This window comes from Anomaloglossus baeobatrachus, chromosome 5 (assembly GCF_048569485.1).
Source record: "Anomaloglossus baeobatrachus isolate aAnoBae1 chromosome 5, aAnoBae1.hap1, whole genome shotgun sequence".
NCBI classification, from domain to species: domain Eukaryota; kingdom Metazoa; phylum Chordata; class Amphibia; order Anura; family Aromobatidae; genus Anomaloglossus; species Anomaloglossus baeobatrachus.
This window is the reverse complement of record NC_134357.1, coordinates 556,378,153-556,396,600: the sequence shown is the minus strand read 5'-3', so window position 1 is coordinate 556,396,600 and position 18,448 is coordinate 556,378,153. Positions and strand designations below refer to the sequence as shown.

At 51.1% G+C, this 18,448-nt stretch overlaps 1 protein-coding gene across 2 annotated transcripts; it reads right to left on the bottom strand.

The window, feature by feature from the left end:
- Positions 1 to 5,319: 5,319 nt before the first annotated feature.
- Positions 5,320 to 16,415, bottom strand: LOC142312303 (uncharacterized). Of its 2 annotated transcripts, none has more exons than XR_012754354.1 (2): positions 16,239 to 16,415; positions 5,320 to 5,620 (listed from the first exon to the last, which is right to left on the bottom strand). XR_012754354.1 is itself a non-coding variant. In XM_075351235.1 (2 exons), the coding sequence occupies exons 1-2, from the start codon at positions 16,360 to 16,362 to the stop codon at positions 12,351 to 12,353; spliced, it is 702 nt and encodes a 233-aa protein (XP_075207350.1). In that variant the 5' UTR covers positions 16,363 to 16,415; the 3' UTR covers positions 11,069 to 12,350. The 2 variants fall into 2 exon arrangements, 1 of the variants encoding a protein (XP_075207350.1); XM_075351235.1 differs by lacking the exon at positions 5,320 to 5,620 and adding an exon at positions 11,069 to 12,928.
- Positions 16,416 to 18,448: the final 2,033 nt, after the last annotated feature.

The following is an 18,448-nucleotide window of genomic DNA, read 5'->3' as shown; positions in this document are numbered from 1 at the left end:
AAGGAGCCATATGTGATAGAGCCATCCAACTTTGATAACCAGAAGACCTACCTAATCAGCAAGGATCAAGGAAGGACCACATCTACGGTATCCCGAGACCATCTGAAGAAGTGCCCAGATCCCTTAAGGGTGGCAGATGAAACTCAGCCTCAAGTGGTGGAAGGAAAGAAGAGGATGATACGTACCATCCTAGGTGACTTTCCGGAAGATTGGCCTATGCAGAATGGAGCAGTAGTAGTCCCTGTGTTAACATTCCCACAACCCGTGGAAGAACTAGAACAGGAAAGGCTTACTGACACTGCACCCACTCCAGCACCTAGAGTAGCGCCTGTACCCTTGCCACGCACACGTAGGGTCCTACCAGCTACACCCAACACTGAGGGCGAGGAACCTGTAGAGGAGTATTGTCGTGCCACCAGGTGGGGGGGATGAGGGTGTAGAATTGAGGCGGTCAACCCGTGCTAACTTTGGTCAGCCCCCACGGAGGCATCGTGAAGAATGCTAGAAGTACCAGTAATGTTTAATGTAACAGAAATTGCTAGGTATCGGTGTTTTGTTATTTTACTAAGTTTTTTATTTTTCATGTAGAGATTTTTAGAAAATGAGTGTCTAATCAACAGGGTCTAAATGAAGAGAGTGAAAGTTACCTGATTTGCGAGAAGATTGGCTATAATGTGTACAACCGGTACATGGACTTCGTTAATTATATATAGTAAAAATGGACCACGGTCACAGGACTGGTTGTGACCAACACGAACTTGTGTTTTTGTAAATAGTTGCACCTCCTGTGCCCACCAGAGTCGTCTATTACAACGCCCGTGACCTTAACCTGGTCACGGACCCACAATAGGTTTGCAGGGGGTCAGGTTGTTTGGTTGGCGAGTTAATGGGATTCTGGACATTGGGCCTGGACTGTTGCAGGAAGAGGCTGCAACAGGGCAGGTTGAGCCTCCTCTACTACTGAAACCGGTAGTGTTCCACCGTTGGAGAGATTAACTCACAGTTTCCCGTAACGTTTAAGTAACCAGCCTCCCTAATGAGGGATGTATTGTGTAAATAAAAATGTTTCTTTTTTCTACTTCAGTTTAAAAAAAAAAAAAATAAATCTCTGATGTACTGTAGCTCGAGGACGAGCTACGTTTAACCAAGGGGGAATGTGACGCCCTGGCCAATCAGGTCGTCACAGGGTATTGTGCAATCTGCCCTTCTGTGCAATATCCACCTCCTCCTTGGTTATGGGTCTCTAACCAATGGTGTTGCCAAAACCAGCTAATCAAAATCCTAGGAACACTCTGCACCACACCCACCAGTGGACAGCATGACAAGAGGCACAGTATTGTCGTGGAGGAAAGTCGGCGGTCTTTTACCATTCCTGGGCTGGGACCCCTGCACAACGGGGTACGTGGACCCTAGGTCAGGGAGTAACTTCAGGCAACCTGACAATTCACCCGACGAGAACGGAGCCTTCAAGATCCGCTCTCCATCCGCTCCAAAATTGGCGTACTAGCGCAACGAGGGGGATAGGACTTTCCACTAAAACGGTGCAGGAAATCCCAAGCGTGAACCCTGAGAGCAAGCTCCCTCAGTTAGTCACACTGGGGAGCAGGTCACAGATCATCAGGCAACACCAGCAGAAACAGGACCCAAACGTGCTCCCCCCTCAGCGGCATCCAGAACTTTAGTCTACTAAGTTGTCGGTGTCAGCTTTATGGCCTGAGTGAGTACGCAAGTGCCCCCTACCTCCCCAACGGCACGTCCCGCCACCACAGAGTCCCGGGCATTCCCCCTACCCGTGGAGGGTTTAAACACCTGGCTGCCCACTCCATCGCCACCGGGTACTCCCAGCTGCAGTGGTGGTACTCCACCTTACCACACACCACGGGTGGCGTCACGAACTTTAAATACACCACCCCCTTTATTCGAGCGGCCGCGCGACCCCCAGGTCCGGACGCCCTCGTGCCACCGCGAATCCGAGCAGCCCGGCTGCTGACGTGGGGGCAGCTCAGTCTCCATCTGCCTCATTATAGTGAATTTTCAGTCAGGGGTTCTGTCTGAGGCCCGTGTTTCAGAGATTTTCACGGATTCTCCTGCTTAAGAGCTCAGCTCTGAGTTCAGGATAAATGTGTGCAGAGGCCTTTTGCAATCTTCGGGAGGAACAATGAACAAATCCACAGTAGGTCAATAATTTCTTTCTTTAGTTTTTACACAGTTCACTGTGCGGTATACATGATTAGACGTTGCAATTACACCAGTTATCGGATTTATATTGTGTGTCTTTAGATTTGGGTGAGAACCCCTTTTCTTAAAGAAAAAAAGAAAAATCCATTTTGCATCAAACTATTTTGAGAGCTTTCATTATTCTTTATGTCTATTAAAAGTCATCTAAGGCTGGTTTCACACTACGTCTTTTTAACATCCGTTGAAAACGTTTTTTTAACGGAAGTACGGATCCTGTGCAAATCCGTTTTGTGTTTAATGCATTTTCAATGGACTCGCGTCCACTTCCGTTTGCATTCGTTTGCGTCCGTTAGACGCAGGATCCGTCATTGTGCGTTAATTTAACATGTTTCAAAAACGCAACATGTAGCGTTTTTTGGCTTTGTCAAATTAACGTATGTCACAGGATCCTTGACATTGCGCCGCGAGCTGCAATGCATGTCAATGAGTGCTGGATCCTGCCTACGTAAAGTCGTACAGTTGCGTTATAACAGGATCCTGATTCTGTACTGAGCATGCCCGGTACAGGGTCGGTCTCTCTCTCTCTCTCTCTCTCGTGCACGCAGCCCGGCTCTGCTATGTGTGCACGCAGCCCGGCTCTGCTATGTGTGCACGCAGCCCGGCTCTGCTATGTGTGCACGCAGCCCGGCTCTGCTATGTGTGCACGCAGCCCGGCTCCTAGCAGCTGTAGACACTCGTAACCAAGGTAAATATCGGGTATCCAAGGCCAATGTTTACCTTGGTTACCAGCGTATGCAGCTGTCAGAAGCCTCCTCCCAGTCTAGCTCCCCTCAATCCCGATCACATGACTCCTTTGCCCGCCCCTAACATCCAGTGCAGGATCCTGCAAAATAACATATGCGTTTGCATACGTTATTTGCTGTAAAAGCAGGATCCGTACTTCCGCTAAAAAAACGTTTTCAGCGGATGTTAAAAAGACGTAGTGTGAAACTAGCCTAAGTGCTGTTTTCTGAAGCACTAGTTTACATTTTTATTGTAAACATTTACATGCACATACCATTTTTTAATTGCTTTATATTAAGATTTTTGTAGTAGGCAGAATGAACAAAAAAAAAAAAAACCAAAACATTAATTCAGGACTTTCACACCGTTCCGCGTGTGTTACAAGTAAGATGGCTTTATTCTCATGATTAAAGGGATACCGGGTTTGTATTGTTTTTGGTGATTTCGCACAATAAAATATACCAATATAAAAATAATTATTTTGTTCTATTCTATGAGCTGTATATTTAGTATTTTTCTCATGATAGAGTTGTTTGGCATCTTTATTTTTGCAGGACAATTAAATTTCTAAGATACCTTTTAATGCTGAAGGGGTTAAATATTTTTCCAGTTCTATAGTCGGCTTGTTCCTGATGTTTGCTGAACAAATATCTACTTTATTTTATTTACATAAATGTACCTATTTAGTGACTATTTATAAAAAGATTTCACTTTTTTTTAACTAAGTGGGACTTTAACTTTTATTACGCTCATTGCTGATATAATGTATAGCAATTAGGGATGATCGAATACTTCGATTATTCGGCTTTGCAAATATTTTCCAAATACCTTGCCGCTATTTGACCATTTGCGAATATTCGATACACAATGTAAGTCTATGGGAAACCCGAATAACTATTCACTACTATTCAGGCTTCCCATAGACTTACATTGCGCATCGAATAGTGGCGAGGTATTCGGAAAATATTCGTGAAGCCGAATATTTGAGGTATTCGATCATCCCTAATAGCAATGCTTCTGATTTGAAAATTATTATATCCGAGTTCCTCAATGACAAGCCTCTCAATACATGCTCTTGCCATAGTCCGAGAGGATTTCCATAGGCTGGTGACCTGGTGGTTATGAGGTCTCTTGAGGAGCGGCCAAAATACCTGTCGAGAGGCGCAGAAGTCTCATTAACAGTTACAGGAATGGTTTGATGCCTCGAAAGGTTGTGCAACAAAATATTAAGTTACGGGATCATCATTTCTGTCCAGGCGTGTATCAAAAGTTTCATTTTTTAAAATAATTCTGTGGAAGCAGAAAAGTAGTAATGTCTGACTGTCATTTGCTCATTTTCATAGATTATTATTTTTGTTAGGTTCAAGTTATTTCTGTGACCATGGTGGGTTTTACTTTAAATGAGGGGTACCAACAATTTTGACCATGTAGATTTTAAAATGCACTATATAATTAATCTGCTTTTTGAAAATTTAAAGAACAACATTTTTAATATGCTGTGAAAGTGGCTATAGAGGTGAGAAAGCGGCCGGATGCTGCATCGCAGGACTCTTCAGCACCACAGACAGCAGGAACAGGAGAGGAGAGTTTGTCCATGTGCAATCATGTATAACAAAGCACGCATGGCGGATTTCTAATGGACAACCCATGTGTGCCGTGAATCACAGCACACGGAGGGACATGTGCGTGTTTATTTTACACGTCTGAAAAATGTCTGTTTTTCACTGACGTGTGAAACAGTCCTTAGGTCGGTGTCACTTGCGATTGCCTCGCGTGTATCTCGCGGTGCATCACCCGTCACGGACTCGCACTCTCCTCACAGGAGCGGGACGGTTGCATGCATCTCTATGCAGCTCAGACACTCCTGTGAGGAAAGTGCGAGCCCGTGAAGGGTAATGCACGGCGAGACTCGCTCGAGATACACGCGAGGCAAACGTGACACCGGCCTTAATGATGTTTTTGCACGTGAACATCATTGTTACAAAAGTATTTTTCTTGTCCACTTCATGTTCTTATAAGGACCTTAGGCTTTACACAGATGCATCAAACTTCTCCTGCATATGCATGTAATTAAAATGTAAATTTCAATATGGAAACTAACACTGACCAATTTTATAACTACATACTGAATGTGTTAAAGGGGAAGAAGAAAAAAAAAAACCAAAACAAACATTTCCATCACTCGTCGAAATTTAGTAATTTTACTTTAAAAGATAAATTTGGCATAAACATTCACAGATTTAAAAAAAATAAACAGATTTAAATACAAACAGGACTAAATATTGTACAAATACAACTTTATTATAGTTTATCACAAATTAAACTTTTGTACAAAAATACATTTTTTTACATTGTAAACTGCAGACTTTACTGTTTTGTTTCTTATTTCTGATGCATTTAAAACTTACTTCAACTTCAGATATTAATGACACAAAAACAGAATCTCTTTTTAAAATAAACTTTTTTCCTGAAGAGTGAAACTTTATAACCCCCCCCCCCTCCAAAATTCATTACAAAAGCAATAGAGCAACAAACTCAGTATAAAGGCAACTGAATGGATAAAAATATGTACAGCCCCCCCATGTAGGACGCGTCATCCACACAAAGCAAGGAGTACGGCAATTCCATCATCAATTCTGCAGCAGATCGGTGTCAAAACCTGAAAGAAAATAAATTAAAATGATTAGAAGTGCATTTATTGTGTAATTATGGGTTTCTGGTGACTGCAGGGGAGCAAGAAAGGAAAACAAAAGTTGTATTATGAAGCAACTTATAACCCAAAATTGAATTTAACCCCCCAATAGACCTCTGAAATCTCTTAAAGGGTATGTGCGCACTAGGCGTTTTTTTCACGCTGCGTTTTTATGTGCGTTTTTGTCTAAACGCGGCAAAACGCATGCGTTTTGCCGCGATTTGGTGCGTTTTTTGCTGCGTTTTTACTCACTGCGTTTTTAATCAGTGCACAATGCCATTAAAGATTGTTGATGAAAAAAAAAAAAAAGGTCTGATGTCATTTCCTTCTTCAAAATGTTCATTGTATGCAGGAGAGCAGACAGCTGCAGAACTAGTGTATGCAGGAGAGCAGACAGCAGCTGCAGAACTACAAGTCTCAGCATCCTCCATTCACTAGTGTATGCAGGAGAGCAGACAGCAGCTGCAGAACTACAAGGCTCAGCATCCTCCATTCACTAGTGTATGCAGGAGAGCAGACAGCAGCTGCAGAACCACAAGGCTCAGCATCCTCCATCCAGGACTGTATGCAGTTTTTTACCCAAAAAGAAAAAAAAAATGACATGGGCTTCGCCATATTTTTGTATGCTAGCCGGGTACAGCAGGCAGGTACGGGCTGCCCCCAACCCCCAGCTGCCTATTTGTACCCGGCTGGGAACCAAAAATATAGAGAAGCCCTTTTTTTTTAATTATTTCATGAAATAATTAAAAAAAAAAAAAATGACGTGGGCTTCGCCTAATTTTTGAGTCCAGCCGGGTACAACTAGGCAGCTGGGGATTGGAATCCACAGTGCAGGGTGCCCATGCTTTCTGGGCACCCCCACTGCGAATTGCAGTCCGCAGCCACCCCAGAAAATGGCGCTTTCATAGAAGCGCCATCTTCTGGCGCTGTATCCAACTCTTCTAGCTGCCCTGGTGACGGGTGGCTAGCTAGGTAATAATGGAGTTAGGGCTAGCTGTATATTATCAGCTGGCCCTAAGCCCGAAATTCATGGTGTCACGCCAATATTAGACATGGCCACCATGAATTTCTAGTAATGATAAAAAAAAACAAAAACACAACACAGAAAAATATTTTTATTAGAAATAAAACACAACACAATTAGTGACTCCATCTTTATTGAAATAAAGAACCCCCCTCCGCAGTAATCCTGGGTCAGGGTCCCGCGCCGTCCAATCCGGATCCAATATCATCTGATCGGTTTGCTGGAAGGCAAAGCGATCAGATGATGTGTCAGGATCAAGCGCCTGAATCACATCACACATCAGCTGATTGTATAAAAGCCGATTATACAATCGGCTGATGCATCAGTAGAAAAAAAAAAAAATATAATACTCACTTATGTGCTGATTACCGGCAGCTCCTGGAGCGATCGATTGGACAGGAGTCTGATCCCGTCCGATCGCAGCAGGAGCTGCCGGTAATCAGCTGATGAAGTCCCCTGACGGCAGGATCAGCTGATAGCCGGCCGGGCGCGAAAAAGCCGGCGACACCGCGATCAGCTGATGCGTCAGGTGACTGCATCAGGTGATCCACCGCCAGGTCCTGCAAGCAAGGTCCTGCCCCGGGGAGACTGCACACAGCCAGAGCGGCGGTACCGGGAGGAGCTGGGAGCGGGCATGGCACCGGGACCCTGCGGACAGGTGAGTATATATGACTTTTTTTTCTACTGTTCACTTTGGTTTTCGCCGCTGCCTCCACCTCCCGCCCAGACATGGCGCCGCACGGAGCTGACATGGCACTGGACGGGAGGTGGAGGCAGCGGTGACGGTACCGGGAGGATTCATGCTTCTGTGTTTACCAACAGAAGGAATCCTCTTCCTGTACACGTCACTGTAGTGCCCACCCCTTGCCTTTATAGCTGCGTTTTTAGTCATAGAAACGCGGCTATATGCATTTTTCATTGCGTTTTTAACATCTCATTGAATTCAAAGAGTGAAAAACGCAGTGGAAAACGCAGAAATAATTGACATGCTGCGTTTTTGTGGTCACCACAAAAACGCAGCTAAAAAAAAAAACGCTGTGTGAGGACAGCACTTCTGAAAACCCATTGCCATTGCTGGGGAAGCAATGTCACTGCGTTTTCAGCACAAAAACGCGGTAAAAAACGCCGGCAAAAACGCCTAGTGCGCACAAGGCCAAATGCAGCAGCCAGCATCATAGCTCACTCAAACGCTGAACCGATGCCTCTACCCTGTGCCAGCTGCTGCCCGTCCGCTACAGAGTACAATCTAAAGTTCTCTCTCAACCACAGATAAGGAGGGGGGAGGGGGAGCCCCCCGGCACCGGACCCCCACCATCCCCAGCAGAGGACAGAGCCCCCCGGCACCGGACCCCCACCATCCCCAGCAGAGGACAGAGCCCCCCGAGGACCCCGGCACCGGACCCCCACCATCCCCAGCAGAGGACAGAGCCCCCCGAGGACCCCGGCACCGGACCCCCACCATCCCCAGCAGAGGACAGAGCCCCCCGAGGACCCCGGCACCGGACCCCCACCATCCCCAGCAGAGGACAGAGCCCCCCGAGGACCCCGGCACCGGACCCCCACCATCCCCAGCAGAGGACAGAGCCCCCCGAGGACCCCGGCACCGGACCCCCACCATCCCCAGCAGAGGACAGAGCCCCCCGAGGACCCCGGCACCGGACCCCCACCATCCCCAGCAGAGGACAGAGCCCCCCGAGGACCCCGGCACCGGACCCCCACCATCCCCAGCAGAGGACAGAGCCCCCCGAGGACCCCGGCACCGGACCCCCACCATCCCCAGCAGAGGACAGAGCCCCCCGAGGACCCCGGCACCGGACCCCCACCATCCCCAGCAGAGGACAGAGCCCCCCGAGGACCCCGGCACCGGACCCCCACCATCCCCAGCAGAGGACAGAGCCCCCCGAGGACCCCGGCACCGGACCCCCACCATCCCCAGCAGAGGACAGAGCCCCCCGAGGACCCCGGCACCGGACCCCCACCATCCCCAGCAGAGGACAGAGCCCCCCGAGGACCCCGGCACCGGACCCCCACCATCCCCAGCAGAGGACAGAGCCCCCCGAGGACCCCGGCACCGGACCCCCACCATCCCCAGCAGAGGACAGAGCCCCCCGAGGACCCCGGCACCGGACCCCCACCATCCCCAGCAGAGGACAGAGCCCCCCGAGGACCCCGGCACCGGACCCCCACCATCCCCAGCAGAGGACAGAGCCCCCCGAGGACCCCGGCACCGGACCCCCACCATCCCCAGCAGAGGACAGAGCCCCCCGAGGACCCCGGCACCGGACCCCCACCATCCCCAGCAGAGGACAGAGCCCCCCGAGGACCCCGGCACCGGACCCCCACCATCCCCAGCAGAGGACAGAGCCCCCCGAGGACCCCGGCACCGGACCCCCACCATCCCCAGCAGAGGACAGAGCCCCCCGAGGACCCCGGCACCGGACCCCCACCATCCCCAGCAGAGGACAGAGCCCCCCGAGGACCCCGGCACCGGACCCCCACCATCCCCAGCAGAGGACAGAGCCCCCCGAGGACCCCGGCACCGGACCCCCACCATCCCCAGCAGAGGACAGAGCCCCCCGAGGACCCCGGCACCGGACCCCCACCATCCCCAGCAGAGGACAGAGCCCCCCGAGGACCCCGGCACCGGACCCCCACCATCCCCAGCAGAGGACAGAGCCCCCCGAGGACCCCGGCACCGGACCCCCACCATCCCCAGCAGAGGACAGAGCCCCCCGAGGACCCCGGCACCGGACCCCCACCATCCCCAGCAGAGGACAGAGCCCCCCGAGGACCCCGGCACCGGACCCCCACCATCCCCAGCAGAGGACAGAGCCCCCCGAGGACCCCGGCACCGGACCCCCACCATCCCCAGCAGAGGACAGAGCCCCCCGAGGACCCCGGCACCGGACCCCCACCATCCCCAGCAGAGGACAGAGCCCCCCGAGGACCCCGGCACCGGACCCCCACCATCCCCAGCAGAGGACAGAGCCCCCCGAGGACCCCGGCACCGGACCCCCACCATCCCCAGCAGAGGACAGAGCCCCCCGAGGACCCCGGCACCGGACCCCCACCATCCCCAGCAGAGGACAGAGCCCCCCGAGGACCCCGGCACCGGACCCCCACCATCCCCAGCAGAGGACAGAGCCCCCCGAGGACCCCGGCACCGGACCCCCACCATCCCCAGCAGAGGACAGAGCCCCCCGAGGACCCCGGCACCGGACCCCCACCATCCCCAGCAGAGGACAGAGCCCCCCGAGGACCCCGGCACCGGACCCCCACCATCCCCAGCAGAGGACAGAGCCCCCCGAGGACCCCGGCACCGGACCCCCACCATCCCCAGCAGAGGACAGAGCCCCCCGAGGACCCCGGCACCGGACCCCCACCATCCCCAGCAGAGGACAGAGCCCCCCGAGGACCCCGGCACCTGACCCCCACCATCCCCAGCAGAGGACAGAGCCCCCCGAGGACCCCGGCACCTGACCCCCACCATCCCCAGCAGAGGACAGAGCCCCCCGAGGACCCCGGCACCTGACCCCCACCATCCCCAGCAGAGGACAGAGCAGGGTGGATTAAAATCTTGATTTTTTTAAAAAAAATCAAAAAAAATCAGATTTTTTTGATTTAAATCATTTGATTTAAATCAGATTTTTTAATCAAGTTGTACACAAGAAAAACTTTGTCTTTTTGCAAATCTAATTGTTTTACACAAATAAAAATATTAAAACAGTTGATTATGAAACCTAATAATTTTTATTTGCACTATTAAACACTCAGAATTGAACTACAGAGAGTAAAGGTCCAGTCACACTAAGCAACTTACCAGCGATCCCAACAACGATAGGGATCGCTGGTAAGTTGCTAGGAGGTTGCTGGTGAGATGTCACACTGCGACGCTCCAGCGATCCCACCAGCAACCTGACCTGGCAGGGATCGCTGGAGCGTCGCTACACAAGTTGCTGGTGAGCTCACCAGCAACCAGTGACAAGCCCCCAGCGCCGCGTGGAAGATGCTGCGCTTGGTAACTAAGGTAAATATCGGGTAACCAACCCGATATTTACCTTGGTTACCAGTGCACGCAGCTACACGTGTAGAGAGCAGGGAGCAGCGCACACTGCTTAGCGCTGGCTCCCTGCTCTCCTAGTTACAGCACACATCGGGTTAATTACCCGATGTGTGCTGCAGCTCCATGTGCACAGAGCAGGGAGCAGCGCACAATGCTTAGCGCTGGCTCCTTGCTCTCCTAGTTACAGCACACATCGGGTTAATAAACCCGATGTGTGCTGCAGCTACATGTGCACAGAGCAGGAGCCGGCAGCACAGGCAGTGAGAGCGGCGGAGGCTGGTATCAAAGGTAAATATCGGGTAACCAAGGACAGGGCTTCTTGGTTACCCGATGTTTACATTGGTTACCAGCCTCCGCAGAAGCCGGCTCCTGCTGCCTGCACATTTAGTTGTTGCTCTGTCGCTGTCACACACAGCGATCTGTGCTTCACAGCGGGACAGCAACAACTAAATAATGGCCCAGGACATTCAGCAACAACCAACGACCTCACAGCAGGGGCCAGGTTGTTGCTGGATGTCACACACAGCAACATCGCTAGCAACGTCACAAAAGTTGTTCGTTAGCAGCGATGTTGCTAGCGATGTTGCTTAGTGTGACGGGGCCTTAAGTACTTTTTAACAATAGCCTATCTCTAACGTTTGAAGTAAGCAAACATCTTCAGTGAATACATCAGTCCTTTAAGCCTACTGTTTATTTAGGACTTTTAATAGGAAAACCAGTTGTCCTGCTTTAGCAGTTCCTAAGCAGTTTCGGACTGTTGTGTGCACAAAACCAAATGAAGAAAACAATCTCTCTACTCCTGCGTATGAAGCCGATGCAGTCAGTAGCTGAGTAGCTAGATTTATTATCTTTGCTGGAAGAACAAGTGATTGCGACTTCCACCAGTCCAGTGGTTTTAGTTCATTGACGACGTTATCTGCAAACATGTATTTTTGAAATGGTGCAGATTCACACTTCAATTTCAGCACAGTTGCCACAATGTCATGGTTAGTATTGGCGAGCCACTCCATTGCAGAGTTGATTTCCGCCTCAGATAATTTTTTCCCTCTGTAGATGGGATGCAAGATATTGGCTAAATAGTGTTCTTCTTTTAATGCTTGGTCCTTGCGGTGCTGTATTGCAACCTTTACATTGTTTGAGAGGTTCAAGAGATCTAGAGAACCTTCTAAATCTTTCCAAACTTCTGTGGCATCAGCTATGGTTGCAGTATCTTTCTGCATTTTATCCAACACAATCGATATTGGCTTTAACCTTTCCAAAAGGTCCTCGGCATTTCTCTTCACACCAAGATTTAATACTTTGCTTCGTATATTAGCATCAATTTTATCCCGATGTGTTTCGCAAATGGACAGTAATTTTGACCAGTTGTTAATAAACAGTTCCAAGCAGTCAGCCAAGGTATTCCATCTAACATCTTGTGGTAGAACCAACTTTAGTCCTCCCATTTCCTTGTAGGTTGCATGTGCAAAATGATTATTGCGGAAATATTTAACAATTTCTACAACATGTTCCTTGACACCCAAAATATGCAGGTCTTTTGCCAAAAGATGCAACAAATGGGCAGAACAACCGTATGTAATGACATTTGTGTCATCCTGTGCCAGTTCCGCTCACATTTTTGCCACATTGCTTGCGTTATCAGTAATTAAGCTCCTTACTTTACATCCAAACTGTTCTTGGCATTGGTGAATTGAGTTCTTAGCAATTTCAAGTAAATATTCAGCAGTATGTGAATTTCCAGATGTGTCGATTGTGTCTGTAAGGCAAGTTTCACCATCTTCTGTTGTGACACAAGTGCAAATTATGGGGTCGTTGTGGATGTTGCTCCAACCATCCAAGCTCATGTTAACAACCTTGTCTTTCAAATATTTTGTACAAGCCGCTTTTTCTATGTCGTATACAGCCTGAAGATGTTTTCCTGAGATATCAAATCTACTTGGTGGTTTGTAGCCTGGTCTAATTCCTTCGATCATTTGTACAAACAATGGGTGCTCAACTAGTCGGAAAGAAGAATTGGTTGCAAATATGAATTTAGCAATTAATTCATCAAAATGTTCTTTCTGGCTCGTCGTAGTCTTTAAGATGAATTTTTCTACACTTTGTTGCACGCAAAGTTTTTTTTTGGGCTGCTTTGTTGAAGTTGTACCCAGATATTGATTGTCACGTGCAGCACAAGCCATATTTGACCCTGAAAGAACAGAAATTAAAAATATAAATCGACTGCGTATTTGAAGAAATATAACGAAAATATTGAAACAAACTTTTTGAACAATGTAATGGTCCTCGTCCTATAAGGGCTGTCTCAAAAGTTATGCTACTCAAGTTTTCCGGTGAGGTTGCTGTAATACTGGTAACTAATATCAGAGCCTCAGCAACTGAAAAAAATTATGTCACAAAAGTTTTAAAAATGTTTTTTTTTTTTAAAATGGTCAATTTGGCAGACTTCAAAAGTGAATTGCAGCCTACAATAAAAAAAAAATAAGCGTATACACACTTTATTTTTACTTAAAGGACATGTGCACCTTTATTTTTTAAGGTGCAGCCAGTCACAGTGTGCACATGTCCTCCCCCCGCAGCTCTCTTACCTCCGATGTCAGCGCTGCGGGGATCCGTGGCTTCGTTCTGCCCGTCCGCGAGCGCGCCTCCATTCATTTCAATGGAGCGTGCGGCCCGCTGACGTCACGCCGCTGGATCACTGCGAGTAGGCCGCAACCGGAGGACGGGATGCGGACGGTCAAAACGAAGCCACGGATCTCAGCGCTGCGGGGATCGGAGGTAAGAGCGCTGCGGGGGGGGGGGGGACATGTGCACCTTAAAAAAATAAAAAGGTGCACATGTCCTTTAGCGTTAATTTTCTGTGAAATATTGCCTTAACATAAATTTAAATTCTATACTCCAGAACTACCAGTGCTAGAAATTTTTCTTTTCATAGACTTTAACCATCCCAGTAAAATGTCTGTTAAAAAAATAGGTTGTAAATTAATTGCCAGACTTACCACTAGTACTAGGCTCCTGGTGCATAAGAAGCTGTGGGGGTTCATTGACATTAGTTGTATCACTATCAACATCTTCATTTCCCTTCTGGTTGCAGTTTTCATAATGTGATTTCAAACGGCAAACAAGTCCTTGGATATCCTTTTGACAGTATTTGCACTTTGCTCTTGCACCTTTCTTTCCAAGATCTGCTGCTGGCATCTCAACAAAATGAACCCAAATAGGGTCTCTCTTACGACCTGCTGCCATGGCTCACACAGATCACTTATGAAGTTTGATTGTTACTACAGCCTGAGCCAAGCACTGCTGATGTTACCACAGCCTGAGCCAAGTACTGCTGACTATCCAACAAGTTTGGGCATGTCAACTGAATGCAGGGAAAAAGAAACTAAACCAAAACTGAAACCAAGCTAGAAGTGTGGAATTAAAGGGGCAGTATGAACAAAATGTGGAGGCTATTAATAGTTTATACAATTAAGACATGCTGCTTTTAAACACCTACCTATTGCCATATAGTAAAACAAAAAAGATTTTTACTTACTTTGGGGTCCCCCCCTCACCCTGGCGTTAGATCGTTGCCCCTAGTTTCGTCCGTGTAACTATGGGCGCACATGCACACTGCTCTCACTTCTCATTTTAATCGTGATTTATATTAAAAAAAAACCTTTTGATTTAAATCAGTGATTTAAATCATGATTAAAATCATGATTTAAATCGATCCGATTTAAATAGAAAAAAATCTTTTGATTTAAATTGTGATTTAAATCATGATTTAAATCAGCGTGATTTAAATCAATCCACCCTGGGACAGAGCCCCCCACCGACCCCGGCACCGGACCCCCACCCTGGGACAGAGCCCCCCACCGACCCCGGCACCGGACCCCCACCAGAGGACAGAGCCCCCCACCGACCCCGGCACCGGACCCCCACCAGAGGACAGAGCCCCCCACCGACCCCGGCACCGGACCCCCACCAGAGGACAGAGCCCCCCACCGACCCCGGCACCGGACCCCCACCAGAGGACAGAGCCCCCCACCGACCCCGGCACCGGACCCCCACCAGAGGACAGAGCCCCCCACCGACCCCGGCACCGGACCCCCAGCAGAGGACAGAGCCCCCCACCGACCCCGGCACCGGACCCCCAGCAGAGGACAGAGCCCCCCACCGACCCCGGCACCGGACCCCCAGCAGAGGACAGAGCCCCCCACCGACCCCGGCACCGGACCCCCAGCAGAGGACAGAGCCCCCCACCGACCCCGGCACCGGACCCCCAGCAGAGGACAGAGCCCCCCACCGACCCCGGCACCGGACCCCCACCATCCCCAGCAGAGGACAGAGCCCCCCACCGACCCCGGCACCGGACCCCCACCAGAGGACAGAGCCCCCCACCGACCCCGGCACCGGACCCCCACCATCCCCAGCAGAGGACAGAGCCCCCCACCGACCCCGGCACCGGACCCCCAGCAGAGGACAGAGCCCCCCACCGACCCCGGCACCGGACCCCCACCATCCCCAGCAGAGGACAGAGCCCCCCACCGACCCCGGCACCGGACCCCCACCAGAGGACAGAGCCCCCCACCGACCCCGGCACCGGACCCCCACCAGAGGACAGAGCCCCCCACCGACCCCGGCACCGGACCCCCACCATCCCCAGCAGAGGACAGAGCCCCCCACCGACCCCGGCACCGGACCCCCAGCAGAGGACAGAGCCCCCCACCGACCCCGGCACCGGACCCCCAGCAGAGGACAGAGCCCCCCACCGACCCCGGCACCGGACCCCCAGCAGAGGACAGAGCCCCCCCACCGACCCCGGCACCGGACCCCCACCATCCCCAGCAGAGGACAGAGCCCCCCCACCGACCCCGGCACCGGACCCCCACCATCCCCAGCAGAGGACAGAGCCCCCCACCGACCCCGGCACCGGACCCCCACCATCCCCAGCAGAGGACAGAGCCCCCCACCGACCCCGGCACCGGACCCCCACCATCCCCAGCAGAGGACAGAGCCCCCCACCGACCCCGGCACCGGACCCCCACCATCCCCAGCAGAGGACAGAGCCCCCCACCGACCCCGGCACCGGACCCCCACCATCCCCAGCAGAGGACAGAGCCCCCCACCGACCCCGGCACCGGACCCCCACCATCCCCAGCAGAGGACAGAGCCCCCCACCGACCCCGGCACCGGACCCCCACCATCCCCAGCAGAGGACAGAGCCCCCCACCGACCCCAGCACCGGACCCCCACCATCCCTAGCAGAGGACAGAGCCCCCCCACCGACCCCAGCACTGGACCCCACCATCCCCAGCAGAGGACAGAGCCCCCCACCGACCCCAGCACTGGACCCCCACCATCCCTAGCAGAGGACAGAGCCCCCCACCGACCCCAGCACAGATGGTCCACAGCAGCATTGAGCGCCCCAAAAAAAAATCCAGACCAGACACACAGCATGAAGCTTCCACACACAGTAATAAAGATCTCCCGTTTATAACTATAAAGACACTGACCTTGGTCTGTGCAGGAAAGAGTCATCCATAGCGCGGAGTCCTGAGGTAGAGGCTGCAGCAGAAGCAGCGACCACACATGCCGAGAAGCAGCGACCACACATGCCGAGAAGCAGCGACCACACATGCCGAGAAGCAGCGACCACACATGCCGAGAAGCAGGAGGAAGTGGCGTCTCCTCGTGCATTGTGACATTAGACCACGCCCCTGACCACACCTCTAACACGTGACAGTAGTGACGTCATGCCGGGAAGGAGCCTGTACACTCTAGCATCTACCATCCAGTGTGCTGTGTGGCTCTGCAGGAGGAGGTGTGTGGAGATTCCCCATTACTGGGGCAGGGGGCATTAACCCCTTCAGCTCTTAGACTTTCTTGGTGTTTTTCTCTCGCTGATTTCTATGAATCGTGAGGTTTTTGTTCCTTTTCCTCTGATAGATACAAACGCCCCAACTATGAGAGGCCGGAAGTGAGGAAACCCGTCTGCCCTCAGTCCTCGGCCCCTTTCTGCCCTCGCTCCTCGGCCCCTTTCTGCCCTCGCTCCTCGGCCCCTTTCTGCCCTCGGTCCCCGGCCCCTTTCTGCCCTCGGTCCCCGGCCCCTTTCTGCCCTCGGTCCCCGGCCCCTTTCTGCCCTCAGTCCTCGGCCCCTTTCTGCCCTCGCTCCTCGGCCCCTTTCTGCCCTCGCTCCTCGGCCCCTTTCTGCCCTCGCTCCTCGGCCCCTTTCTGCCCTCAGTCCTCGGCCCCTTTCTTCCCTCGGTCCCCGGCCCCTTTCTGCCCTCGGTCCCCGGCCCCTTTCTGCCCTCGGTCCCCGGCCCCTTTCTGCCCTCGGTCCTCGGCCCCTTTCTGCCCTCGGTCCTCGGCCCCTTTCTGCCCTCGGTCCTCGGCCCCTCTCTGCCCTCGGTCCTCGGCCCCTTTCTGCCTCCACACAGTATAATGTTCCCCCAGAATGTTCTCATCATATGTTTCCCCTTATTCTCTCCAGTAATTGTATTATTACAGCGGATTCTTTATGATGTTACATCGTCATCTTCTCCCCATTCAGGTCCCTACAATATCGGATCCTCTCAGTGGAGATCTTCTATAGAAGAGAATTCTCCTGATTGCCCCGTGAAGGATGGATATGGACAGGGACAAGATGGCGGAGAGGACATTACACCTCACCCTAGAGATCCTCTTCCGGCTTACTGGAGAGGTGAGAGATTCTGATGACGTCACATTACACCATTCTTATCTATGAGAATAACACAGGGGTGGGCAATTAATTTTCCCATGGGGCCGCATGAGAAATTGGGATTGGTTTAGAGGGCTGGACTAATATAATTACCTCAGTTCTACCCAATATACTACACCTGTATTCTACTACACTCCCTCTATATACCTGTAATATACTACACCCCCATATACACCTGTATTATACTACACCACTATATAATACACCTCCGATATACTACATCATTACACCCCTATATACTACACCTGTAATATACTACACCTCCATATAGTACACCTGTAATATAATACACCTCCATATAGTACACCTGTAATATACTACACCTCCATATAGCACACCTGTAATATACTACATCACTACTCCCCTATATAGCACACCTGTAATATACTACACCTCCATAGAGCACACCTGTAATATACTACACCTCCATAGAGCACACCTGTAATATACACCTCCATATAGCACACCTGTAATATACTACATCACTATACCCCCATATACTACACCACTATATACACCTCCATATAGCACACCTGTAATATACTACACCCCCATATGTCACACACCCTGCTCCCCATACAGCCTGCACCCCCATATCACACACACTACACCCCCATATGTCACACACCCTGCCCACATATCTCACCCTGCCTGTACCCCAACTTACCCCTCTCAAACACTCTGCACCCCTTCACATCCTTCTGTCAGTCTGCAGCCCTCATATGCCACTCACCCTGCAACTCCATCTTCCCTCATATGCCACTCACCCTGCAACTCCATCTTCCCTCATATGCCACTCACCCTGCAACTCCATTTTCCCTCATATGCACTCACCCTGTAACTCCATCTTCCCTCAAATACCACTCACCCTGCAACTCCATCTTCCCTCATATGCCACTCACCCTGCAACTCCATCTTCCCTCATATGCCACTCACCCTGCAACTCCATCTTCCCTCATATGCCACTCACCCTGCAACTCCATC

Excerpts from the sequence above, each read along its gene's own strand:
- LOC142312303 (XM_075351235.1), bottom strand. The coding sequence starts at position 16,362 with ATGTGTGGTCGCTGCTTCTCGGCATGTGTGGTCGCTGCTTCTCGGCAT. Across the intron at positions 12,929-16,238 it reads TCTTTCCTGCACAGACCAAG|GGTCAAATATGGCTTGTGCT; the intron begins GTCAGTGTCTTT and ends CTGTTCTTTCAG.